The 25,756-nt window shown below is 45.6% G+C and overlaps 1 protein-coding gene across 3 annotated transcripts in view; it reads left to right on the top strand.

Annotated features, from left to right (window-relative positions):
• Window positions 1-25,317, top strand: part of N (neurogenic locus Notch protein) — a 326,309-nt gene extending 300,992 nt beyond the window's left edge. For 2 of the 3 annotated variants that reach the window (XM_076798608.1, XM_076798610.1), the window contains 6 exons: window positions 17,610-18,153; window positions 18,755-19,309; window positions 19,663-19,895; window positions 20,019-21,864; window positions 22,076-23,844; window positions 23,962-25,317. In XM_076798608.1, the coding sequence (XP_076654723.1) occupies window positions 17,610-18,153; window positions 18,755-19,309; window positions 19,663-19,895; window positions 20,019-21,864; window positions 22,076-23,844; window positions 23,962-25,007 (5,993 nt within the window). In that variant the 3' untranslated portion in view covers window positions 25,008-25,317. The remainder of the gene's footprint in view (window positions 1-17,609; window positions 18,154-18,754; window positions 19,310-19,662; window positions 19,896-20,018; window positions 21,865-22,075; window positions 23,845-23,961) is intronic. The other variant, XM_076798609.1, reaches the window with a different exon arrangement.
• Window positions 25,318-25,756: the final 439 nt, after the last annotated feature.

Genomic DNA, 25,756 nt, shown 5'->3' with positions numbered 1-25,756 from the left:
GTATCCTGTAACCGGATTCCTCCCTCGAAGCTCGCGATCCTTTCCACGGTTTTACGATTACTGCCGGCTCGGTTCCACGTCGAACTGTTCGCAAATCGAAGATTCGCGAGGATCGTCGAGACTGCCATGAGTCGAACTATGATATTGTGAAGATGAACATGCTGTCGAACGTCATTTCTCCTCAGCTGATCTTTCGATTTTACCTTATCCGTCAACGTCATTTGAAAGTTTTTCGACAATTGCACGTTTATAGTCAAGCCTGTTTTCAATTGTATCAACCCATTTAAAAAATTTAAACGGTTAATATTGACTATAGACGCACAATACTAAGCGTAGGTAATTTAACCCTTTGCACTCGGCGCTATTTTCAATCTAAAACTAAATTTTTCTTACGTCTTATAATATTTTCGTTTTATTCATACGAAACTGATCCGATTTCTACATATAATATTTAAATGTTTAGTAATCTATTAAATACAAATTTTGTAATGTAACAAATATTTTGTAATATTTTTTCTAATTTCTTTGAAATAATGCCACAACAATTTCTAGTGGTGCTTCAGAGTCACCACTCGAGTGCAGAGGGTTAAACAACTGATAGATACTTTATCCGTAAGAACACGAGCATTCGCCATAGCGCAGGCAATCGAGTTTTATAAATATTTATTCATTCGCATTGCAGTGAAATGTGGCTGCCCCTTAAATCAGGCTCCCGATATTCAGGACTTATTGCCGGCGTGTTAGCAGGTAATTAGCTGCCAGAGGGATTTACGAGCGTCCGGGGGCCGAATTCGAGGACAGAACCCCTGCGTTCGGGCGCATAACCGCGATTAAAAAAGTAAAACAGTTAGTTTCGCGTGCAATTTGACTCGGTTCACAAAAAAAAAAACAAAAAAAAAAAAAGGAACATTCGCATCATATTCCGTGCCGGGGCACCGTTCCACGCAAACGAACAGAGACCTACGAGCGAATTGAGAAGGCTAACGATGAAATATACCGCGGTGACGTTCGACGAGGACCGTCCTCCTGATATCCAACGGACGCTCGGAAGCGTCCGGGGGATATCGCGTGCGTGTCCGTCCGTGCGTGCGTACATGCGTGCGTGCGTAATATTCATTAAAATATGGCGTCGCCCGCCAGGAAGCCGATGAACCGGGTACCTTCGAAGAGGCGGGAGAAACCAGGAGAGACCCAGTCGGCATTTTTCCACCGCGAAACGCGAGACCCGCAAAAGGAATGAGGCCGATTGCATCGGGCATCGACATAAGAGATGATGAAACGGGCGACGATCTGCAAAAACGTCGACGGTCGCATTCTATTAGGGGGACCCATAAGTAATCAAAACTTTGTAGTAAATTGAAGTTTTTATTTCTTAATTTATTATATAATCTCCATCATTATCAAGGACAGTTTGCCATCTTTCCTGCAAAAAATCTATCCCCCTCTTATAGAAATCCAGGGTGCGTAAAGCAAAATATGACTCAAGGTGCCTTCTAACATCTTCTACAGAATGTTTTATTTCTTAAATAATGCTCCAGAGATCTGAAAAGATCAGAGGGAGCAATACTCGGTGATTACGGGGGTGCGGTAAAACTTCCCATTGCAATTCTTTGATTTTTTCCTGAGTGAGTTTCGCTGTATAGGGCCGGGCATAGTCAATTTGCAGTAATACACCTTTTCTGTGGACTAAAGATGCCCTCTTTTTCAACAGTTCTGAATACAGCAGTTGTAATTGCTGACAATACAACTCAGCAGTAACTGTTTCTCCAGGTTTCAACAACTCAAAGTGAATTATGCCACGACAGTCCCACCAAATGCACAGTAACACCTTTCTAAGTAGGATAAGCTAGGTTTAGGGGCTGATATTGCGGTTTGATTTGCAGAAAGCCATTGCTTGGAACGCTTTATGTTATCATAAAGAATCCATTTTTCATCTCCGGTAACGATTCTGCTAAGAAATGGATCTCTAGGAATTCAGGATAGCAATGAAGTGTAAATTGATCAACGAATATTCTTGTTGGTCTCAGATAATTAATGCGGTACACATATTCCTTGTGTCTTTTCCATTTCGTGTAGGTGCTTTGTATAGTTGACCATGTGGACCCAAGGCTTCTCGATCATTCTTATGTACTTAATTTTGGATCAGCTTCCACTAGAGATTTTAGGGTGTCATTATCAAATTCCACTGGTCGTCCACTTCGAGGCCTGTCAGAGAGATCATAATCACCGGGAGCAAACCTTCTGAACCAACGTTGACATTTGTTGACCTTCAATACATCTCCATAAAGATCGCAAATTTTCTTTGTTGTTACCGTTGCATTAAATCCCGCATGAAAATGAAAAAGTATGAAATGACGAATATGATCCTCGGAAGGTACGGACGCCGCCCTTTTATTATAGGGTTGTAAAAAAAATTATACTTTTTAGAATATTTTGAGCACAGGCTGCTTTACCGAAAACTAAAAGAATACGCGTTTCCTCTTCAACGATCGGTACAGAACTAAAGGCAAAACAAATTCCTTGCAAATAATTGATTACTTATGGGTACCCCTAATAATTTCGAAGAACTCCTAATTACTTACAATTCCCTTTTAGCGCCGATCACCGCCACGCGAATTTTATGCGTTTCACGCAAGGTTCTCGAACGATCAACGTTATTAAACGCTTCTGGAACGACGCAGGGCAAAAATTGTCAACGCAGACCAAATTCGTATCATTGTTATTTATTCATTAGTTTCTGATTCGGAGGAAAGAATTTAATCCAGAGAAATAGAAGCATAAAAGTAGCGAAGTAAATATTATTATCATATTCTCTCCAAATATTGTTCCAGAATTTCTATAGTATAATTGTTGGGACAACGTGACCTAACGAACCTGTAAACCAGTGATGGGCACACGGTTGCTCTAAAAAAGCTTTACACTATGAGAAGGAAAAATAATACACGTTTACATTCCTAAAAATCAAGAATTGAAGTAGCCTATTTCTTAATCCTCCGGAAGTATTTCAACTTTACTTCCCACCAAGTCCAAGCTATTTTTCATACGAAGAGAAACTATGGACTCAACATTTTCATATCAAGCATAGAAAGGAAAATATTTATATTTTAGTGAAAACTTATTAATATATATTCAGAGTAATAGGATAACAAGATGATTTAAATTTGATTTTTGCCGCCATATACACGGCATTGGACCCAGTAAGTAAAAGTGCTATGCCGCTTATATAGCGGCATTGGTCCATTAAGGGTTAAATTGTCTTTAGCATCTCAAGCAGAAACGTCTAGGTTACTTTCTTGCCGGCAGCTTCGACGATTCTTTCGCAGTGTAAAATTTACAGCGTTTACGCCCATTAAACGAAAAAGTTGAAAATGCGGCGTTCCTTCTCTACCTAATAACACAATGTCGGTACTGAAATGGTAACGCTCCGTTAATCGATTTCTTGTCGAACGCGTGCATGCAAAAAGATCATCTGCCCAAAGGACAGGATATTCGAAACGAGGTAAAATTCCGTCGGAAAGTTACACGTTGCCGGCAACATTAAGATAATTGGAATTTCTTACAAACTCTCCGCTCTCATTCACGGGAATCGTGTCGAATCGAGACACACTGAGAGAGAGAGAGAGAACCACTCCTTAGAAGAGCCTCATCAGCGTCTTCGCCAGAGTCTAATCAAAGCTAAACGAACCGAGAAGAATGTTTTGAAACCGAGATACGAAGTATCCGACGTCGGCTTCGAGTTCGGTGTCCGTTCACCTTCGATTCCATTCTCGCGTTAACGAGATTCCCAGAAAATGCCAACCACGATCAAATTGTTAAACAAACGATTTCGGGCGAAGAAGCAAGTGCCTCGGTCACCTCGCTTTGAAATTGTTCTAGGGGCCAAAGATGTTCAGTAAATAAATCGCGGACCTTCGTGCAACGATAACGTGCAAAAATAAAATTTGAAATTTCTCCATGAAAAATGGGATTTCGCATAAGCGTCTGCTGGGCTACCGGAAAGATTTCGCACGTGATACGGAGGATGGGAGGGGGCTGTTTCGCGCTGAATCGTCGGGTCGGTTGGGCGCCCGGAAAAATGGCGATTCAGGTGACAGTCGAGAGTTTTCTCGGGCCGCGTCCTTTCCAGTCACGCAACGGGGCCGGCCAATTACGAGCGATTAATCAAGCGGCCTGGCGGTGAAAAACGCTAGTCCCGGGAACTCGTCCGCGAGGCACATCGCGAACCACCGCCTTGGGAATCGCGGAGCCTGGACCCGTGGAGTTTATTTTACATCGGGCCGACGCGGCGCGGCGCGCGGCGACCAGTTCTCGGCCTTATTCAGAGTTTCAGGAAGCTCTCGGCCGCTGGCAGAGGGACATAGTTGATTGTTGCCATTCGCGGATACTGTTGGCTGGGATATCGCGGATAGCAGTTTCGTCTCTTTTGCTGCTAATTGCTGGCTTTCTGGTTTCTGGCGCGCAGGGATCTCGCTGCGAAACCACCGTTCGAATACCTTTTTACGATTCCCTCCGCTAGATGAAAGGCAAAACTACACGGATTACCGGCCCGGAGCGGGCGCTACTTATAGTTATTACCACCAAGAACTTTCGTGAAACCTTTTCATTTTTGTCGTTTTTTCTTTTTCCATCTTCGCTGGAAAATATAGGCACGGGATTTTACAGGCAATTCAGATGTTTTATGCGACCGTGGTTTCATAGTTTGATTGCCCGTATAATAAACAGATGAATTGTAAAGGCAACTTGAGAACGCTGGGATCCTGCTATCGCGGTAACAAGCCGGAGATACAGTGCAAATGTTTCGCGTATCGCGTATGATGATTCCCGTACTTGGATCAAGTAATAGAGCAGATATAATTCACATTGTTGCTTGAAGACATCTGTGAAGTTTAGGCTCAGTTGAGTTTGGTCGTTCGCTAGTTTAATACCCGCACAAAATCAGGTGCTCGTGCCTTGTCCAGGCGTTGAAGTCTCCGAAGCGAGCGACAAATCAACTATAAAAGCATTAAATCGTCTAATCAACTACTCGCGAGACTGTTCGGAGGCTTCGAGCAAAAATTAGCTCTATGGACATTAAACTTGACCGGCAATGCAATCTTTCGCATTCGATCGCGAGAGGCACCATACTCGAACGTTCGACGAGGCATCGCCAGGATCCGCGGCTATTCGATTTCAGTTCCCGGAAGCTCGGTCCAATATTTCACGTCAACCAGATAACTTCTCCAATTCATCTCGACAAATGAACGGCGCTTCTGGCCTGGGCCGGTGGCCGGCGGTTCCCATCGGCTGATAAATTTTCCACAAAGTGGCAAACGCCGTCGAAAGCTGCAGGACGCCGCGCCGTTGCGGCCGCGGCCATCTCGAAACGAAAGTCCTGTAATCGTTGTTGCGATCGCGCGGAAACGCGGGGCTGGGGCATGCTGTATATCGACGCGAACGAGAGAGAAAGAGAGAGAGAGGAGAAGATGGAAACACCACGAAGAATCTCGGCTAGGCAATATTCCTGGTCGGAGCGAGTCGGTAAACGAAATTCAACCGGCGTTACACGCGTAGCAGGAATTCAACAGGGGAATTCCAACGATGCTCCGCGGTTTGCAGAAACGCAGTCGGGTTTACGAGCGTCTTCCGGAATTTTTTCTAGTTCTTCCGGCGAACCGACGACCCCACGACGCCGCCCTCCCGCCACCGATTTACAGTTAGACACTCGGACGTGTATAAACGACACAGGGTGGAGTTCGCTTGGAAGCCGGAGACCCAGAAGTTTTCCGATTCCCCGGCATTTTTTCTTCGTCGATCGTCGAAGGTGCGGCAGCTAATCGAACAAAAATTCGCCATCCTGGAAATCCACGATCGTTATCGTTATTAACAATTTATTTCGCGGCAACGACCCAGCGGGAACGTAAAACGAAAATAGTAACGGGGTACATGCAAATTGAACGGCAAAGTTATGGTCAATGGGCCGCGAGTCTCAATTATCGGCCATTCAAATTGCCAACTAAAAAATAAAATCAGATGCCTCCGTAGACTTTCGGTCTTTGCTCGGTCGATTTCTTACTAATTGCTGGTAAAGCTGTGTAATTCTACGTCTCCAATCTAGTAGTGCAAACGTACAAATATCGTAATTGGCAAAACTGTCGGGAAAGAAAGCGATTCACATTTGGAAAATAAATGAATGGCCAAATAAATTTTTAGTTCAATTTGTTCGACGACCATGATATTCTTCTACGAGAAAACTTATTCCTAATTGCATCAGTGAACGTTCTGTGTACAAGAAGCAATAAATATTGAGATTAAGAGTACATGCGAATAAAAATATTGATAAAAGTATTTATTAAACTGAGTGGAAAATGGATTCGGAGTACGATGGCTCGGCACGATAATGGACGGTTTCAAGTAGCCAATCTCAGATTAGAAATCACGGGTTCGCTTGTGACAGGCAAAAGGAGTAAGAGCTTTGCCTCCGTCCGATCGTGTTAATATCTCGAAATCCATCGTAAACTCCGCGAATATTCTCGCGAGAGACACACAGAGGCTTTGCCCCCGGAAGGTCTCTGAGGATTTACAGTTAACTTCGGCAGATATACAGCAGCCCCGGAGATTTTTATGGAAATAGAGGCGTGGGTAATGCCGTCATTTTCGTGTGCAACGCCGCGATGATGCATCCTCCCCAGGCCTACAGTTTTCCACGGTAGGCGAGGGATTAGGTTCCAGAAAAAATCGCGAGACCGAGTCCGAGTCCGAGGGACGTTGAACTATGAGGCGTGCAGGAATGACTTTCGTAATTTTATAGTCTTTAGCGATTCGCTTCGGACCGACACAGTTCTAAATGTTCTGTATGTTCAAAAAGCAACTTTGAATAACGAGCGTCGAGAGTCATTTTATGTATCTTCAATAATAAAGCGTGAACTTTGTTGCAACTGCTAAGTCGAGTCTACTTCACTCGACCTACGGCTTCCCGCAAAATTCTTCATTCTCTAACGAAATTCGTACAGTTTTAGTAACTGTTTTGTACCTCCTGCAACTTTTAACACAAGAACTACTGAGCCCTAAACGTGACTTAGACTTATCCCTTTATGATAACATGTACTCCAAAGAAGAGATATATCGTTTTCATAGTTTCAGTAATCCTGAAAGAAGAAATGATCCACCAGTCATTATGACTGGTTCGGTAGTTCTAGTGTTAAACATGGCGAGGGTTTTGGTATTTAAATTATTCAATGTTTAACCAGCCTTCCCTATAATGAGTGTTATCGGATTTTAAGATTTGTCTCCTCACTCTACCTTCCCCCACGCTTCTATCACGGCCCGGTCACGTGACGCGTTTCTGTCGCGCGTGTGTCACAAAGTCACGTGACTAATCCGGTACTGGCAGAGAGGGAGAGAGAGGGTCACGTTTTCCCCTGAGTTCCCCTGATCTGGCGCAATCTGTTGCACACAACAGTATCTCTTCAGATAAATTGACGAGACCGCTCGGACACATCGTCCGCATTACGATGCGGTCGCGGAACCCTTTGAGGATGCTACGTGATCCTCTGCCGAATGGATTCGGACCCTTGTACCGGTCCGGATCGAGATATTTGCACGGAACCAGGAGCGATCGAATCGCCGACAGGCCCAGAAATCGGCCGGCTCGTTGCCAGAGATCGCCGACGGTAACGATGATGATGACTTCATTGGGGCGTATTTACCTTATTTCGGCAGGATCGTTTGGCGCGGCTGCTCTTCGGGGGCAGGCGGCTCCGCCGATCCTCTTTAATTATGAAAAAAAGATCCCGTCACGGAATTCACGCATTAACGGGGAAGCAGAGCCAATCAACCTCTCGACCGTTGTCTCGTTTACAAGAATTTTTGCGTAATTCAGCCACGGCCGAACCCGAGATCTCGCAAGGAAAGTGGTTTTATTGTCTTCGTGCGTCTTCAATTTCAACCGATCACGACGCAACCAGATTCCCAGACAGTGTTATCAGGTCCGTGGAACATGTTGGCGATCGGAGAGCTGTTTGTGTGGGTGATACGCGACGGTCTTGGCCATTTCGAGAACGTTGTAGCAGGTGTTCTTGTATTCAAAGAACTGTGCAAAATTTTTACAGTTACACGGACAGCTTAAAAATATCTCGAACCGAAGCAAATGTTCTTGTACCGGCGCTCGAACTGTGTTCGAATCAGCGTGATCGTGCAAGGAACATATAACCTTCCATTTTCGTAAGATGTTTAGATAAATATATCATTGCTGTTTATTGTTTCATTTTGGCAGAAACGGTATAAACATTGCAATCGATTGGCCACAATGTTAAGGATACGTTCACACTGAAGCGACAACGGGGAACTTTCTCCTCGCCTCTCTTTGCTGTACGGTTTCAAATACTTCCAACAAATTAATCATTTCTATTTATGTAGAAATAAACTGTGTTTATTTTGCGTGTGAAGATTCGCAGTCCAGGGATCAGAAATTCAAGAAGAAATAGAGGAACTGCTCAACTTCGAAGTTGCAGAGGCACACCTTCTGCCTCGCGATCTTTAACGCCAGAACTACCGACAGTTGAGACGTAGCTATCTCTACCAAAACCAGTCAAAATGACTGGTCTTTAAAAAATACGTAATGGTAGAATATTTTTATATTTATTGATTTATTATTATCTTAAGAAAGGAACTGCATGTTCTGAGATCATAAAAACTATATAATAACAACTATAATAATAACAATAAGTACAGTGATGAAGAATATTTAGTACCAAAATCTTTCGTAACAAGAATATTAAAATAAATTTCCATTGGTAAATATAAGAAGTATAATATAATAATATAATAATAATAATAAACGTAATAGAATAAATAAAATACAAATATAACTTAAATTATTAGGTACAAAAGTTATCATTCGTCACAGTTCTTACAAACGTAAAGTTTCTTCTGCGTGCATTTTCCGCATACATATTGTTTACAAAGATTGCAAATGGTGGTAGTCTTTATTGCAGTACCCTATCCCGACACCATTTGCGCGAATAAGGTGAGCTCTTTGTTCTGTCCGTAATCTTTCATAGTCAGCGGCAAGTTCATCTGCTAATTGAAACATAAAATCTTTTCTGGATATCTGCTCACATGTGGTTTCCTTATATAAAATCCAGGCATTTATGCCAGCTAACTCTAAAATATTAAAAAATACTTGAAGTGGCCATCTTCTTGATCCCAACTTCACGCTATATTTTTTTGCCATTTGGTCTGCTATATCTACCCCAAATTTTGTTTTATTATAAAATTCGACCGTTTCAGGTAGGCCCTTTTCGCTTTTTCCAATTTTGACGGTTTTATGTTTTGAGCTCAGGATAAAAACTTTCTTCTTCGGCTTACTTTTATAAATTGTGAGTGTAATCTCATTTGATCGATACAGCAGCGACGAAAAGCGAGCCGTGGTATTCTTCTTCTTTTTACAAATTTTTATGAGTTCTCTTTTGTTTCCGCGTATTGTGCCAACCAGTGTGGTTCTTTTGGCTAACAATTTATATGCCAGCGACAAGCTTGTAAAAAAATTGTCGGTTGTTATGGTCCTTCCCTTCATACTATACGGTTCAATAAGTTGACACCAGTCAAATTGACTGGTACTGGTATAAGTAGATAAAAAATTACTTTTATTTTCAACGAATAAAACAAAATTAAAGTTTATTATATTATTCCTTTAGCTATCCCTGCAAAAGTCATTGCATCATTGCGAAGAAAAAATATAACATGAAGTAGGAATTTTAAAATAAAGTTGTCAAATCAGTCATTTTGACTGGTGTGGTAGTTCTAGTGTTAATATTCGATTTCTCTAGACTAGACTATTGCGAGTGCTCGGGGATTAAACTCGGCAGTCTAGAAAACCGCCTGTAATGCCGGCGAGTATAATAAGACGAGCGTTTCGAGTGATCAAGGACCGGGCAGGCCGGTGCCCGTGGGTCAGAGGTCGAGCAGCGCGGAAGAAGACGAAGGTGAGAGAAGCGCACGGTGCACCTGTGCCCGGATGATTTTCGCGATTAACGGTCGCGGATCACCGGGGTTTGCTACCTGGGCAAGCAGAATTCACCTTGCTTGTCGGTCGTGGTCGTCCCTTTTGGTCAGTTGATGACGTTAATACGCGCACGGCCACGTAATGACGAGTCGCGCCGAGGGCCGAGAAGTCGAATCGGCCAACGGGTTGCGGTCGCCTGTGTGTTATTCACCGAATCGAATGAAAAACAGGTCCTCATCAGGTCCATCCCCCGAGGAAATGAGGGGACCCCGCAAGATCGAGCCTTTCTCTCGTTATCGTTCTCGAACGCGAGCGAGGTCGTTAGCGAAAAAATCGCGGTGATGCGCCAAATAAATTCTGGTTATCTGCACCGTGTTGCGCTGTAATTGCGGCAATTAACCCGCCCCGCCGGGAATTATCCTTTTCGAAAATCGTTCCTGCGACTCGAGTCTCCGCTCGGCTTAAGCAGCGCGATAATGCGGAAAGAAGAATGGTGTTTTCGCAGCTTTATCCGAAGAAATTCGTGTTGCTTCGTTAAATGGCGCGACACGAATCTAAAGATTGGACAAACTGCGATTCACGCTGTTTATTTCAGCCGTTGTTGCATACCTTTGAGCACCGAGTGCGCTTCTGATTATAGAAATTAACATTTTAAGTATGACACGACATAAGCCTCGTGCGGTCCTCCACAAAAGACTCTCGGTTGATATTCATTCGTTTTCGTTTCTAATATTAACTTGGACAATTGAAAACACTTGCGCAAAAGATTCCCGGTTAATACTCGTTAATTTTCATTTTATACTTGAATTCCACCAATCGATGTCTAATTGCCACACAACAATGCAGAGATAGTAAATATCACCGTTAACTTCTGGTCGAGTGCATGAAAATGCATCGCAGGTTCCAAGAAATGGATGAAGCAACCTAGTCAGCGGCGAAAAATGTGTGAGAAGATGAGAGGATCGCCGGAACTAGTTATCGGTGTCACGGAACTAGTCCGTTCAACTTGTATTCATCATGAATCGCGAATTCCACGTGGGACGTAATTTATGCGTGAAGCAACAGAGTGCATCGTGCACATTGTTAATCAACAACGTCGCCACCCATCGAGCACACGTGCATCCTACGCGAACACACACCGCTCTCCATCGAATATTCCGCTTCGAAATAGATCGGCGGTCTTTAACGAGATATTGGTTTTCTAATTTGAATGAGCCGGGTCGTCGTGCGCTTCCTACATACGGAGCGTGATCCGGGAACACGATACAGGCATCGAGTGATTATGACGATCGGAGAAGGAAGGCTGTACTTCAAAGGCACCGCACGCGACTCGACCGATACGACGAATTAAAATGAATCATCGTTTCCAGACGGGAACGAAGAAAGAACTGTTCAGAACAATTCTCGAAATATGGTATTAAAACGAACTCTTATCTTTATTTCCATTTTTAAAGATACATTTAATTAAATTATTTGGTTGAAGTTCACTAAAAAATATTTAGAACACTTGCTAAACGCACGAAAACGATACCGAAATATGTGTGAGAACGTACATGCGCGTGAAGAACTGAAGAAACGTGGATCTCTTTGTCAGACGCTTCGCACCAAAATGGCGGCGTCCGTCGAATGGCTTCCACCGCGGTCGCATCGCCTAAGACCCGATTCATTTTCCTTTAATCGACTTCGAGGCAGCTCGAAACACACCCTGCGCACAAGAGAAGTGCCGCACACGTGCTCAGGCTCGTTAGGCTCTCGGGTCCATGGGCACACGGACGCGCGAGCGTCGATGCATAAGCATGAAGCGAAAGAAAAGGACGGGGACAGGTGAGAGGCGATTCCGAACGCAGGAGGAGGAAGAAGGGGTTGGAGGAGGACGTATCCCGGAGAAGTGCATCCGCGAGCTAGGTTTCGCATAGTTTATCAATGCGCGTAGGCTGGTTCGAGAACACTGGCGAAGCAATAGATTACAATTATACGAACACGCCTGGCCAAACGTGGGAGTTGGCTGCGCAGACACGAGCAACGACCACTGCGGATACGATTCTCGCCTCTTCCGTTTCCCGCGAGACCGGTCGCCATTTTTCGCAATGGCGAAATGAAGCTGGAGGAATTCGACTCTTTTTTTATTAAGCCTGTCTTTGCAGGTCCTAACCGCTGTGTTCAATAAATAAGACTCTCTACGTTTTTCTCGTAATTCTCCGATTCTTGTAAATATTTTTTCTTCGGCAAGATCGATCATTTTTCGTGGAAGTCGTTTTTCCGTCCGGTGTTATGTTGATCTCGTTCCACTTTCGAATTTCGAGACGGCCATGGTTTTACGCGAGTTTTATTTACAACTGGAAAACCGGTGTCGTTGCGCGATCCACGGAGGAGAATTTCGTGATTGTGCGCGGTGTCGTAAATTTCTGGAATAAGTGGGTAGCTTTATGGATGTCGTAAACGTGCGGCAGTATACCCCTGAATGTCGATCGCAGCATGTTCTTCCTGTGGTTTCGAATTTCTCAGATGGGAACATTGTCACACATTGTGCACGGTGTAGCGGAAATCGAAGGGCAAAAGAATCCTGTTTGATTTCGAAACGCATTTTATATTCCTGCTTCGTTGAGAGAAAGACACCTGACCGCGTACATTTTTATTGTTCGTTAATGGAATTAAGACATTCACGAAGAATCTTTGATGACACCTGGCAAAGCTTGACGATTTCTCTCCATCGAGAAAATAAACAAATAATTGGATTCGATTCCGAAGAATCGATTCGTAATTGTTCATACTAGAATAATTTTGCTAGAAGTTGATGAACGAAGAGTTAAGTCGTTTTTAATGCGAATTCCTTTATACCTCGGTACTGTTTTCGGTGCGGCGATGCAGCGGCGAGGTCATTTGCATTGAAAGATTATCTGAAACACAGATCCCACAATCTGTAGAGACAGTTTACCAGTAAACGGGCAATAACATTCCACGGAGTCAACCATCGAACCTAAACTATTAATTCCTGCGGGCCCGCGGTGCACCGAAGTCCTCTCGGAATTCTTTCGCATTGTTCCGCAATCTCGAGTCCCGTTATCCACCGCCATGGTTCGATTTCTGCTTGATTCGTTTCCGTATCGCGATCCCAGGACGAAGGTCTAGGGAACGTGAAAGCCACGATCAGTCCGGCCATCATCTTCATCATCGTTCGGACACACGTGATCTCGCTATTCGTGCTCTCCTACGCAGGTCCTCGGGACCTTCGGCAGCCATTGTTACGCCGTGTGAATTACGGTTGCGTTCGAATCTCCATTCGAAAATCAGGGATTCCAAAACATTGTGTATCCCAAGCTTTCGTTGAAACTGCACTACGATTGATAAAAAAAAATCCTTAAAACATTCTTAATTTTATTTATTTACTGGTCACCTGGCCTTTGGGACCTTGAGGGTCTTCGACTTTTACATTCTCGAATATACTTCTAATTTACAGTATTTCGCTTTAGCCCTCAATTATTTAACTTGATTGCTCTCCTATTGCACCAGAAAAACAAACAACGAAGAAAGAGAACATTCTTAGTATTAAATTGTCTTAAGTTTCTTAATATTAAAAGGCCTTGAACCACAGAAACGAAATTTAAACGTTCCTTCTCTCTAAGAGCACGATAAAGAATGACGAATAAAAGAGCATCGAATATTGATGGAGGCACTGACAAGCATAAATTTACGACTAAGGTGCGTTGCATTTCGTGACGTTTATCACAGGATGCAGCCATGTTTTGAAGGATAATACCAGTGGCTGTGTTATTCTAGATCAGTCTGAGCGCATTTGTAGGGGACGTTAAGGAGGGTTCTTTGCTTAGACAGGGGTCTGTAGCTCTTTTTAAGTGTAGGTTTTAAAATGCGTAGGATGTTGAAGTCGAATGGAGATTCGGTAACGTTTGGAACTAGTAATTAAATCCTTTAATTGATGCTTTCTCAATCCTCGGTATATATTTATTCATTTCTCATGAGAAACTTCGTAAGATGCAGCTTTAATTTAGTTAAAATCAAGTTTTTGAGTCACAAATCCATTGCGTATGGTTAAACAAACTTCACTGAAATATTTAAATTAAATTAATATACTATACAAACATGTAAATGTTGTTATATTTGAACAATGTTCAACCAAGAATTAAAATTTAATAGTGCAACATTAAATAAGGATTTCAAGGTTGAATATACTGCAACATATGGATCTATATTTACTTATAAGTAACTTTTAGGTAACAGATTCTAATAAAATCATCCGCAGTTAAAAAAGAATTTACCAGATCGAGAAAACTTCTTATCGACGGTACAGTGTTGCCTCTGTGTTTGAGGATTCTCTAATAAAAACACAGTGAATAATGGGTAGAATGCTCAATGGAGCAGGTGGCCACATATCAAAGTATACAAGTGCCGCGCAGTTTTTCCATTTTTGTTCGCTCGTAGGTCGCGAAGAAACGACACCCGGCAAGAAAACTCTAGGGAAAGACAATGGCGTGTTAACTCAGCGCTAAAAAATGTCTCTGCCTGCAACCCCGCCTCGTGTCCTGGAACGTCTTTAATAATTCAAACGCTACGCGGTTTCTGCGGGCGTATTCGTATGCTAATACGCGGACACGGCGGACTTCTTACATTGATACCACCGACGAATGACTTCGCGAAAGCGGACCGATTGTCTCGGTCCGAAAAGAGATTCGTCGGTGACTCGGAGAAAAATTTAGGCTTCACGCCTATTCATATTCTCGCGTTGCGAAATGACAGGCTGAACGAGGACGATCACAAAGTTGAACGACTTTTGCTACAAGTTCATTGAATTCCGTGACACCAGAATTACTTGCACGATTTTGTAAGCGCAAGTGTTCATCACTCTAGTTCATCTGTTCCACTTACTATTCAGATATTCATCTTTGTTATTTTAATTCACAGTAAACTATATGGAGAATTTAATTAAAATTTAAAGGATTAGTGCTCGCTGCTCAATGCGATAAATCCGTTGTGTACGCAGCCCTTACGATTCGAAAGGAAGCGACAGGCGGTACGCCGGCGTCTTGTACGTGCGTTCACAACTGAATTAGCTGGATCATTGTCTGACTGGGGAAAAAAGAGACAGGGAAATATTAAGTGAATGCAAATACGGTAAAAATCGGCGCGTCATCCGGTTGACAATCGTTGATGTCTCCAAGGATATCTGCCTCTGTTACCTCCGCCGAGAGAAAGTTTATCTGTCAGGTAGATTTTCAACAGAAAGAAAATACGTATAATATAGAAAAAATTGAATGAGGTACATTCTGAATCTAGTACGAACAAAATAATGGAATGAAAAAGATTTAATGTCAGTTCTTCGGTATTATTTGCCACGTTCTATGGAGAAGTTGGTATCGCTGGTTGCATCCAACGCCGAAATCAAGTTTCTGGGTCCGCGAGCGGGGAGCCACTTGCCGTTGGATCAGCATGGAACCTTTATAACGCGGAAGGCCAAGCGTCCTGACCGATAACTTTCTCCCATTGAGAAGTCCGCCATACACGGCTAAAGAATCTATCGATAGTCGTGCCTCGATTCTCGTTACGTCGAATTCCCCGTCCTGCTCTGCTTAATTAGTTTTCCTCCAATTAAGGGCATTGTCTCGGGCTCGCTCGGAAGCAACGCGTTCTCGAAATTAGCGGATGCGGCCTAAGCTTATCTACGAATCAAGCTCGATCGACTTTCGCGTAGACCGAGGATTCCGTTTGCCCCTCGCGCCGCTCCCCGTGCTTGATTCGCAATTAATTCATACGTTACGTTTAATTATCGCGAAACAGCCCGGCTGCTATCTTATTTCACAAAACCCGAAGATTACCACACGCTGGCAGGATACTGGTCGCCGGGGCCGACTTCAGGGAGAACTTCTCCGCGGTTCCCAGAAGATAAACTCCGCATTTAGTTGACCCGTTTCCTCGGGGACCACCTTTTCAATGAATAATTTAATTCGATCGTAATTAATGCAATTTATTTCGCCGGGGATAGCAGTAATTTAATTAGACCACCTATGGCGAGGACACGTCGCATGAGACCAACACCGTTCGCCGATAACTCGTCTTCCTCTTTCCTGTCTTTCTCCACCGGCACGGCTGCGATTCGTCTGGCTCCCGTCTGGAAGCTAGATTATGTTCTCGACACTATGCTGAGACCCTAAAACCTCCTGCTGCATTCGAAGAGCGCGCTCGAGGATCGGTGAAACTCGATTAGCGGCTTTTTAACGAGACGCCGCTTCCAGTCACTCCCATTAATCCGTGATACCCTTTGTTTCTTTAGTAATATGTTCACCAATTTGTAGATATAAATGCTAGTCGAAACAGTCAATGATGAACAGAGACAGAGATCAACAATTGAGAATTTCAGTAAAATTAAAACTCTCCGCGTAATAACTCAATCATTCGAACGCTCAATTATTTTCTCGAAGAAGTGGATCTTCGAAACAGTCAAAAGTTTCAGGTTTCTTGTTAGCAATGTCGGCGATCATTGGGACCATCTGGTCTGGCAATTTTCTTGCACAGATAGCGATCCGTAGAGTCTAATTACTCCCGATAATTGGCGCTATTATCGCCATCCCCGGATCACTGTGCAACGAAGATGAGAACACAGTGGGAAAAAAGCGCAAGGAATCGATCGATCAAAGATGCAATTAGCTGTGCCACCATCCGGACCAGTTTTGTTCTTCCTCCGCGCTCCTCTTCTGTATGCGTCTAATTAAGGCTAATTACGGTAGCCGCCTCTTTGACGACTTCATTCGCCCCTGAGAATGTTTGTAATTTTCCGAGTTACGCTTATAACACGGAAAGGAGCGATCGGGATGATTGGGGCTGGAGGACCGAAAAATGTTTGGTACCGTTACAACTTTCACCTGGTCCGATCGATAAACCGCACTTTTTGTCGGGAACTGCTTAATCTCGGGTAATTGCGCGCAGTTAAAGCCAAAACTACACGCTCGATCTTGCGGATTGTATTGCGGATTCCTTCACCGAAGAACTTTTTGCCTAAACTGATTCAATCTCCAAGTTCGATGCACAATTTTAGTAAAGCATATAAGATTTAATTACTCTTTAATATCGAAAGTTGACTTTAATCGTTTGTTTATACTCCTCTCATCTTGTGTCGATGTTGAATCAGCTTTTCGAGCTAATAAAGTTGGTATTTGTCAGGTTTACATTTTCGAGACACCCGATGTAAACGCAGAAATAATTGCAAAGTCATAAAATCAACATATATAATTAACATTTAATTACATGGTTCACTATTATCGAAAGTGTTAAAAGACATTTCATGTGTGTGACATTTTATTTCCCATGTTTATAATTTCAGTGAATTAACAATACATTAATCTCTTTAAAAATCTTCCTAAGCTATAATTCTTCCAGTTAGACTATGAATATTTATTTCCTTTCCTGATAATTTTAGTGTTATTAAATTCTTTAAATATGTTCGCTGTTGTAAATGCACGAAATCCGCAAGCTACTTGTAATTTTAGTAGCACAGAACAATTGAATATGAAACTACCCATAGAACTTGACACGGTGCTTCAATTTGCGCGGAATGAAATAATTAAAGGGGGAAATAAGGGAGAATTTTGTTTATTTGAATGTCACCGTTTGTTTGCAGGTTTCACTGGTACACAGTGCGAAATCGACATCGACGAGTGCGCAGCCAAGCCATGTCTGAACGGCGGTATGTGCTCCGATCTGATCAACTCGTTCAAATGCACTTGCGCGAACGGTTTCGCGGGTTCCCATTGCCAGATCAACATAGACGACTGCGCATCGTCGCCGTGCAAGAACGGCGGGATTTGCCAGGACTCGATAGCGAAATACACCTGCGACTGTCCGCCAGGGTTCACCGGAGCCTCCTGCGAGACGAACATCAACGACTGCCAATCGAACCCCTGCCACAGCGGCAACTGCATCGACGGAGAAAACAGCTTCAGCTGCAACTGCTTTCCAGGATTCACCGGGAAACTCTGTCAAATACAGATCGACGAGTGCGAGAGCAATCCCTGCCAATTTGGTGGACGATGCGAGGATCGTATCAACGGCTATCAGTGCATCTGCAGGCCCGGTACTTCCGGAACGAACTGCGAGGTGAACGTCAACGAGTGCTACAGCAACCCCTGCAGGAATGGTGCGAGATGCATAGACGGCATCAACAGGTGAGTGGAAATTCGTTGGTCGGTGATACGGACTTGTGAGTAACCATTTCATACGGTGTTTCCTCCACCATAATTGCCATCGAGCAATTATTTGATGGTGGGAAGCAATCTCAATGGAAGCCAAGCTGATTGGAAAATGTGCATTCAGATTGTAGATTACCATACAATGTCAATCTACGGTAGAGCTGGGTAAAATATTGTTTTGAATAGTAAATAGTAGATCGATTTTATTTTAAATTGTGGGTATCAGTTTAAAAATGGGGAACGAATCGAATGTGTTCCTTCAATTTTACCCAGTTCTGATCCGATGTTCTCGTTTGGCGCGCTTGGTCCATAGGAGAGAAGGAATCTCCGAGAACGTGGCTAAACTCTTCCCGTTCCAAAAATTCCACGACCTACGAACGACTAAGAATTATTATCACAGTCTAACTTTCGCAAAATTAGCGACAATCAGGCAAAATTGACCACCCTATCCCGTTCGCTCACACGATACTGAGATAGTGCTCCTCCGTTCTCGAGGACACGAAGCTCCCTGCGCGTTGACCCCTAATCAGGCAAAATCTTGGTCTGGTCTAACGTTTATCATTTCTTCCATCCTCAGTGGATACGATGTCTCTTCTTCCAGGTATTCGTGCGAGTGTGAGCCTGGCTTCACCGGGCAGCACTGCGAGACAGACATAAACGAGTGCGCGAGCAATCCTTGCGCGAACGGGGGCCGTTGCATCGACATGACGAACGGGTTCCGGTGCGAGTGCCCTCGTGGCTATTACGATGCTAGGTGTCTCAGCGACGTGGACGAGTGCGCCAGCAACCCCTGTGTGAACGGCGGCACCTGCGAGGACGGTATCAACCAGTTCATCTGCCATTGCTCGCCCGGCTACGGTGGCAAGAGATGCGAGGCCGACATCGACGAGTGCGGCTCGAATCCCTGCCAGCACGGCGGCACCTGTAACAACCACCTGAACAGCTACAGTTGCAAGTGCCTCGCCGGCTACGCGGGCACCAACTGCGAGACCAACATCGACGACTGCGCGAACAACCCCTGCCAGAACGGAGGGTCCTGCATCGACCTTGTCAACGACTACAAGTGCGTCTGCGAGCTACCCCACACTGGCCGGAACTGCGAGGACAAGCTGGATCCTTGCTCGCCTAACAAGTACGACCATTACTGTCCGCGAATTTCTATGTTGCTCCGTGCCATTTCAACAGAACAGTTCGCGCGTCGCGATTCATAGTCGGTAATTGACTAACTGTCAACTGGCACTACAGTTACTTGACGACCCCTTTCGTCTGCTGCTTTTCTCAGGGGTTGTTAATCGCAGGGCAGTTTCGCATTGCGGCGACCTATTTACATTTAACGCTCGCCGATATTCGTATGAACGCAAGAATACAGGAAGCCATCCAACTTTGATTCTATTCATACAGAACTTCCCTTAAGAAAATGGAACTTCTGATGTTCCATTGGTTTCTGTAATCGTTGCGTTCAACATTGATGAAATTTTGTTCTAGATGTCTTCATGGCGCCAAGTGTTCACCGTCATCGAATTTCCTCGACTTTGCCTGCACCTGCACGGTCGGTTACACGGGTAGACTCTGCGACGAGGACGTCGACGAGTGTGTAATGACGTCTCCGTGCAGAAATGGCGCTACATGCAGGAATACTAATGGCTCTTATCAATGTCTCTGCGCGAAGGGCTACGAGGGTAGGGATTGCGTGATCAACACCGACGATTGTGCTTCCTGTAAGTATAAGCATTACAATTTCAACCCCTGAAGTACTATTTACAAAAACAAAGTCTAAGTAGTTGTAACTATTTATAATAAGTCCTGTTTACAAAATGATTAACTAATCTGGTTTATTTCAGTCCCCTGTCAAAATGGCGGCACCTGTTTGGACGGCATCGGTGACTACACTTGTCTCTGCGTGGACGGCTTCAGCGGCAAACACTGCGAAATCGACGTGGACGAGTGTCAGTCCCAACCGTGCCAGAACGGGGCCATTTGCAAGGAGTACGTCAACTCCTACACCTGCCAGTGTCAACTCGGTTTCTCGGGTATCAACTGCCAAACGAACGACGAGGACTGCACGGACAGCAGTTGCATGAACGGCGGCAAGTGCATAGACGGGATTAACAACTACACTTGCGTGTGCGAGCTAGGCTACACTGGTTCGAACTGCCAATACCGGATCAACGAATGTGACAGTTCCCCCTGCTTGAACGGTGCTACGTGCCACGACCATGTTCAATATTACACTTGTCACTGCCCTTACGGTTACACAGGAACCAGATGCGACCAGTTTGTCGACTGGTGCGCGGACAATCCTTGCGAGAACCAAGCGACATGCGTCCAGCACAAGAACAAGTATCATTGCAACTGTTCTCCAGGGTGGACGGGGAAAGTTTGCGACGTTGAGATGGTATCCTGTAAAGACGCCGCCATCAGAAAGTCCGTTCCCGAGAAGAACCTTTGCAACAATGGTACTTGCGAGGATATTGGCAACAGTCACCGTTGCCATTGCCTCGAGGGCTACACGGGATCCTACTGCCAGGAAGAGGTCAACGAATGCGACTCTGCTCCCTGCCAGAACGGCGCCACTTGCAAAGACTTGGTCGGCTCCTACCAGTGTCAATGCACCAAAGGTTTCCAAGGTCAGAACTGCGAGTTGAACGTGGACGACTGTAGACCGAATCCTTGTCAGAACGGCGGTATTTGCCACGATCTGATCAGCAACTTCAGCTGCTCCTGTCCTCCGGGCACTCTCGGCTTTATCTGCGAACTGAACGTCGATGACTGTGCCGTCGACACTTGTCACAACAATGGAACCTGCACGGACAAGGTCGGAGGGTTCGAGTGCAAGTGTCCGCCGGGTTTCGTGGGACCCAGATGCGAGGGTGACATCAACGAGTGTCTGTCCAATCCGTGCGCCTCGCCAGGAACACAGGATTGCGTGCAGCTGATCAACAACTACCACTGCAACTGCAAACCTGGTTACATGGGACGCCACTGCGAAGTCAAGGTGAACTTCTGTGACAGCTCACCCTGCCAGAATGGTGGCGTTTGCACGGCAAAACAGGCTGGCCATAAGTGTCTCTGTCCCAATGACTATTACGGAAACAACTGCGAATTTGCTGGCTCTTACTGCGACAGACAGCCCTGTCTGAATGGCGGCACTTGCAGGGTGGCCGAGACGGACGTTGGCTACAGATGCTACTGTCCACCCGGAACCACCGGGACACACTGCGAAATTGACGCCAGGGACGAATGCGCCAGCAATCCTTGCCAACAGTCCAACGCGGTTTGCAAAAATCTCCTCGGTGATTACGCTTGCGATTGTCCTCCCAAATGGACCGGAAAGAACTGTGAGATTTATGATCCCAACTATGGCGGAGGCATCTTTGGAAGAACGAGCTCGAACGCGCCGAAGACCATGAACGCTTACGAGCAGGATCTGGAAATGGAGCGGAAGAAATGTGTTGAAAACAGGTGCGAAGAAAAGTCTGGAAATCATCATTGCGACGAAGAGTGCAACACGCACGCTTGCAAGTTCGACGGAAACGATTGTTCATTGGGTATCAATCCATGGAGGAATTGCACGGCTCCTATTAACTGCTGGGATGTGTTCATGAACGACGTTTGCGACGATGAATGCAACAATGCTCAATGTCTTTTTGATGGAAGGGACTGTGAGAAGAAACTCGCTCCGTGCAAGTAAGTAGTCGCACAGTTTTTCATAATTAATCATAAGAGATATCGAAGTCAAAGTCTAATTTAATCCTTATGCTTGGAACCGAATGGCCAAATCTTAAATACTGAAGTTTTAAAATTACTCACCTATTTGGTTGCCAACATAAGGATTAATATTACTACTATACTTCGGTAATACTGAGAAATAAACTAACTTGTTCTGGTACTTTTATAGTCCAATCTACGACGCCTACTGCCGCAAGCATTACGCCAATGGACACTGTGACTACGGCTGCAATAACGAAGAGTGTAACTGGGATGGTTTGGACTGTGACGGAGAACCTCCATCGCTAGCAGAAGGTGCGATCTCGGTGGTAGTCAGGATGGACATGCAGAGCTTCAGATCCCGCGTGGTCACCTTCTTAAGAGACATCGGCCACGAACTTCGAACTACCTTGAGAGTGAAGCAAGATGAACTCGGCAACGAAATGATCTATCCTTGGAAAGAGTCCAGTCTACAAACAAACATCTTCGGTCGGCCAACTACCATGTACACCAACACCCAGAATGGAGTGATCGCCTATTTGGAAATTGACAATAGAAAATGCACAGGTACTCAAGGAGCGGTGTGCTTCCCTTCAGCAAACGAGGCTGCGGAATACTTGGCAGCTACCGCGTCCAAACATTCTCTGTCAGGGGGTTTCCCCATCGAGCAAGTGCGAGGTGTCGTGGGGCCGCAAGAATACCCTGACACGCCAACTAATTACAAGTATGTGTTCATCGGTGTTGTTATCGTGGTACTCGGTGGAATGTTGGTCGGCGTCTTGGTCACTGCGCAGAGGAAACGCGCAGTTGGCGTGACTTGGTTCCCCGAAGGATTCCTGCGAACCAGCAGCGGAAGCGGACAGCGGCGAAGATCTCGAAGAAGAGGTCCGGATGGTCAAGAAATGAGAAACTTGAACAAGCAACCATCGGTCAACTGCATGGATCTGGACGTTGGGAATGGTCGAGCTCAACAATGGTCGGACGACGAATCGGATCTACCACCTTCAAAGAGGATGAGAGCCATAGAACCCGGATACGCCAGCGATCATACTGCCATTACAGACTATGAAGAAACAGAACCTCGAATGTGGACGCAACAACACTTGGATGCCGCCGAGATACGCAGACCGGACGCTGGTGTGCTAACACCACCGAGCTTGGAACATGGACAAGACGTCGACGCCAGAGGACCTTGTGGAATGACACCGTTGATGGTGGCCGCAGTACGCGGTGGAGGATTAGACACTGGCGAAGAAGAAGACGAAAGCGACGGCACAGCAGCTGTGATAGCCGACTTGGTGGCCCAGGGTGCGGACTTGAATGCCACGACCGACAAGAGCGGCGAGACATCTCTTCATCTGGCAGCTCGTTACGCTAGAGCCGACGCGGCCAAGAGACTCCTCGACGCTGGAGCGGATGCGAACTCTCAAGACAATACTGGCAGAACGCCTCTTCACTCGGCCGTTGCTGCCGACGCTATGGGAGTCTTCCAAATACTCCTGCGGAACAGAGCGACAAATCTGAACGCTCGTATGCACGATGGTACCACACCTCTGATCCTGGCAGCACGCTTGGCCACCGAAGGGATGGTCGAGGATCTCATCAATGCCGACGCCGATATCAACGCTGCTGACAACAGCGGCAAGACCGCGCTTCATTGGGCCGCGGCAGTGAACAACGTCGACGCTGTCAACATACTCCTTGTTCACGGAGCGAATAGGGACGCCCAGGACGACAAGGACGAGACACCGTTGTTCCTCGCTGCCAGGGAAGGCAGCTTCGAGGCCTGCAAAGCGCTGCTGGACACCTTCGCTAATAGAGAGATCACCGATCATATGGATCGGTTACCTAGAGATGTAGCTAGCGAGAGACTGCATCATGACATCGTGAGATTGCTTGACGAACACGTGCCTAGATCCCCACAGATGGTCACTGTCATACCGAACGGTCCTCTTATGGGTAAGTGTATTTCATGTTCCCTTTTCAAAAATGAGTATATACGTGTACACTGTCTTTTTCATTCTAGAAATTCGACTTTGTTCGGTAATATTAATATTCTTCCATTCTCTGTTGCAGGATCTCCAAACCATCCTCAACTAATCACACACCCGACGGTGATCGGCTCCGCGCCGAAGCAAACGAAGTCGAAGAAACGACCGAAAACAGGTACCACCGGGAACCCAAACAGTCCCGAATCAGAAGGCGGAGTGGTAGTGGTGAGGCGAAAGCCGTCGGTGAAGAAGCCGCCGGCGAAACGTGGGGCACAGCCCCCAAACCAGGAGATTCCTCAGGGAGCGGAGGGTGCAGAAGGAAATCTGCCAAGTCCCTATGACAGTGCGAGTCTGTACAGCAACACACAACTGGTGGGTCACACGGCTACAGCGAAACAGCCGCCTCCGTACGAAGACTGCATAAAAGGCCAATCCATGCAGGGTTTGCAGCAGCTGGGGCTGGACACGTTCACGACCAACTACGGGTTGCCTAACTTTCACGACCAGCTCCTAGCGCCGCACCAACGGCAAGCACAGGGCATGGTGAACACGTTATCGCCGCCCTATAGCAATCAGTCTCCGCCGCACTCGGTGCAATCGAACATGACGCTGTCGCCGCAGGCCAGCTACATGGGCTCCCCGTCGCCTGCCAAAAGTCGGCCATCGTTACCGACTTCGCCCACCCACATCGCTGCCATGAGACAGGCGACGCACCAGAAGCACGGTGGTATGCCTCCCGTGGGTTTTGACTTCGAGAATCTGCCGTATTCCTCCAGTCAGCAACAGCAGCAGCAACAACAACAGCAGATGCAGCAGACACAACAGCAGATCCAGCAGCAACAACAGCAGCAGCAACAACAGCAGAACACGCAACAACAACAGCAGCAGACGCAACAGTACTACCAGTACTTGACACCACCGTCCCATCACTCTGGACCGGATGTAACGCCCCAGCATCTGATGCAGGCGCCAGAGAGCTTTCCAACTCCGTCGCCGGACAGTCCAGGTCACTGGTCTTCTAGTTCGCCTCACTCGAACAGCGACTGGTCCGAGTGCATGGCCTCGCCAAACGCGTACAGCGCTGGAGGCGGTCACCAAAGCAACAAGGGCTCCGAGGCGATCTATATATGAGGCCAGGCGATGCTCTCTTCCTCGCGCGAGTAGGTCGTGTAACAGACACGAGAACTGTGATTGACTCGTCGAGTTCGAGGGCGATTCTCTCTGGCACGTATTTAGGGACTTCCGGTTTACTCCAGTTGGGTCGCGAGCAGAACGGTATTGTTTGGCCTTTACGTCGGCGTATACTGATGCAGTTATCACAACAATCAAACTGTATTATAGCAATAAAAAATAAAAAAAGCTGAAAATTTACCGAACATACTTAGCCTGGGATTTTTTTCTTTTATTGCGGCCTCTGTTAGTATGGTGAGAGACTATTAGACACGCGGTAATATACGTATCTCTTTTTGTATCAACCGATCATCTCAGCTCAATGAACAATGGTGCCTTCGACTTGCCACAGTGTGAAGACCCGATAGTAATAGGGAACGAGACCTTGCTATCTTCAATAGTATTGTACATAGGACAATATACTACAGAGGCGGAGGATCAGCTACCAACGTGTGTATTCGACGAGGACGACTAAGTAGAGTGTAATATGTAATATTCTGATTAACTATGTAACGCACAGTTTATAAATAGGAGCGGAAGATCGACGCGTCTAACATTCGATAATTACTAGGCACATTTTTTTTTTTGTCTATTGTAAACCGTAGTGTGCCGCGCATAAAACCGGAAAGGAATCTGTAATCCGCGTAGAGAACAAATATGGAGAATCGTGCCTTCGAGTGTCGTAGAGTAAGGATGTTCGATCGTAGGTA

Source organism: Halictus rubicundus, chromosome 12, assembly GCF_050948215.1.
Source record: "Halictus rubicundus isolate RS-2024b chromosome 12, iyHalRubi1_principal, whole genome shotgun sequence".
Taxonomy (NCBI): domain Eukaryota; kingdom Metazoa; phylum Arthropoda; class Insecta; order Hymenoptera; family Halictidae; genus Halictus; species Halictus rubicundus.
This window is presented reverse-complemented; position numbering and strand designations above follow the sequence as displayed.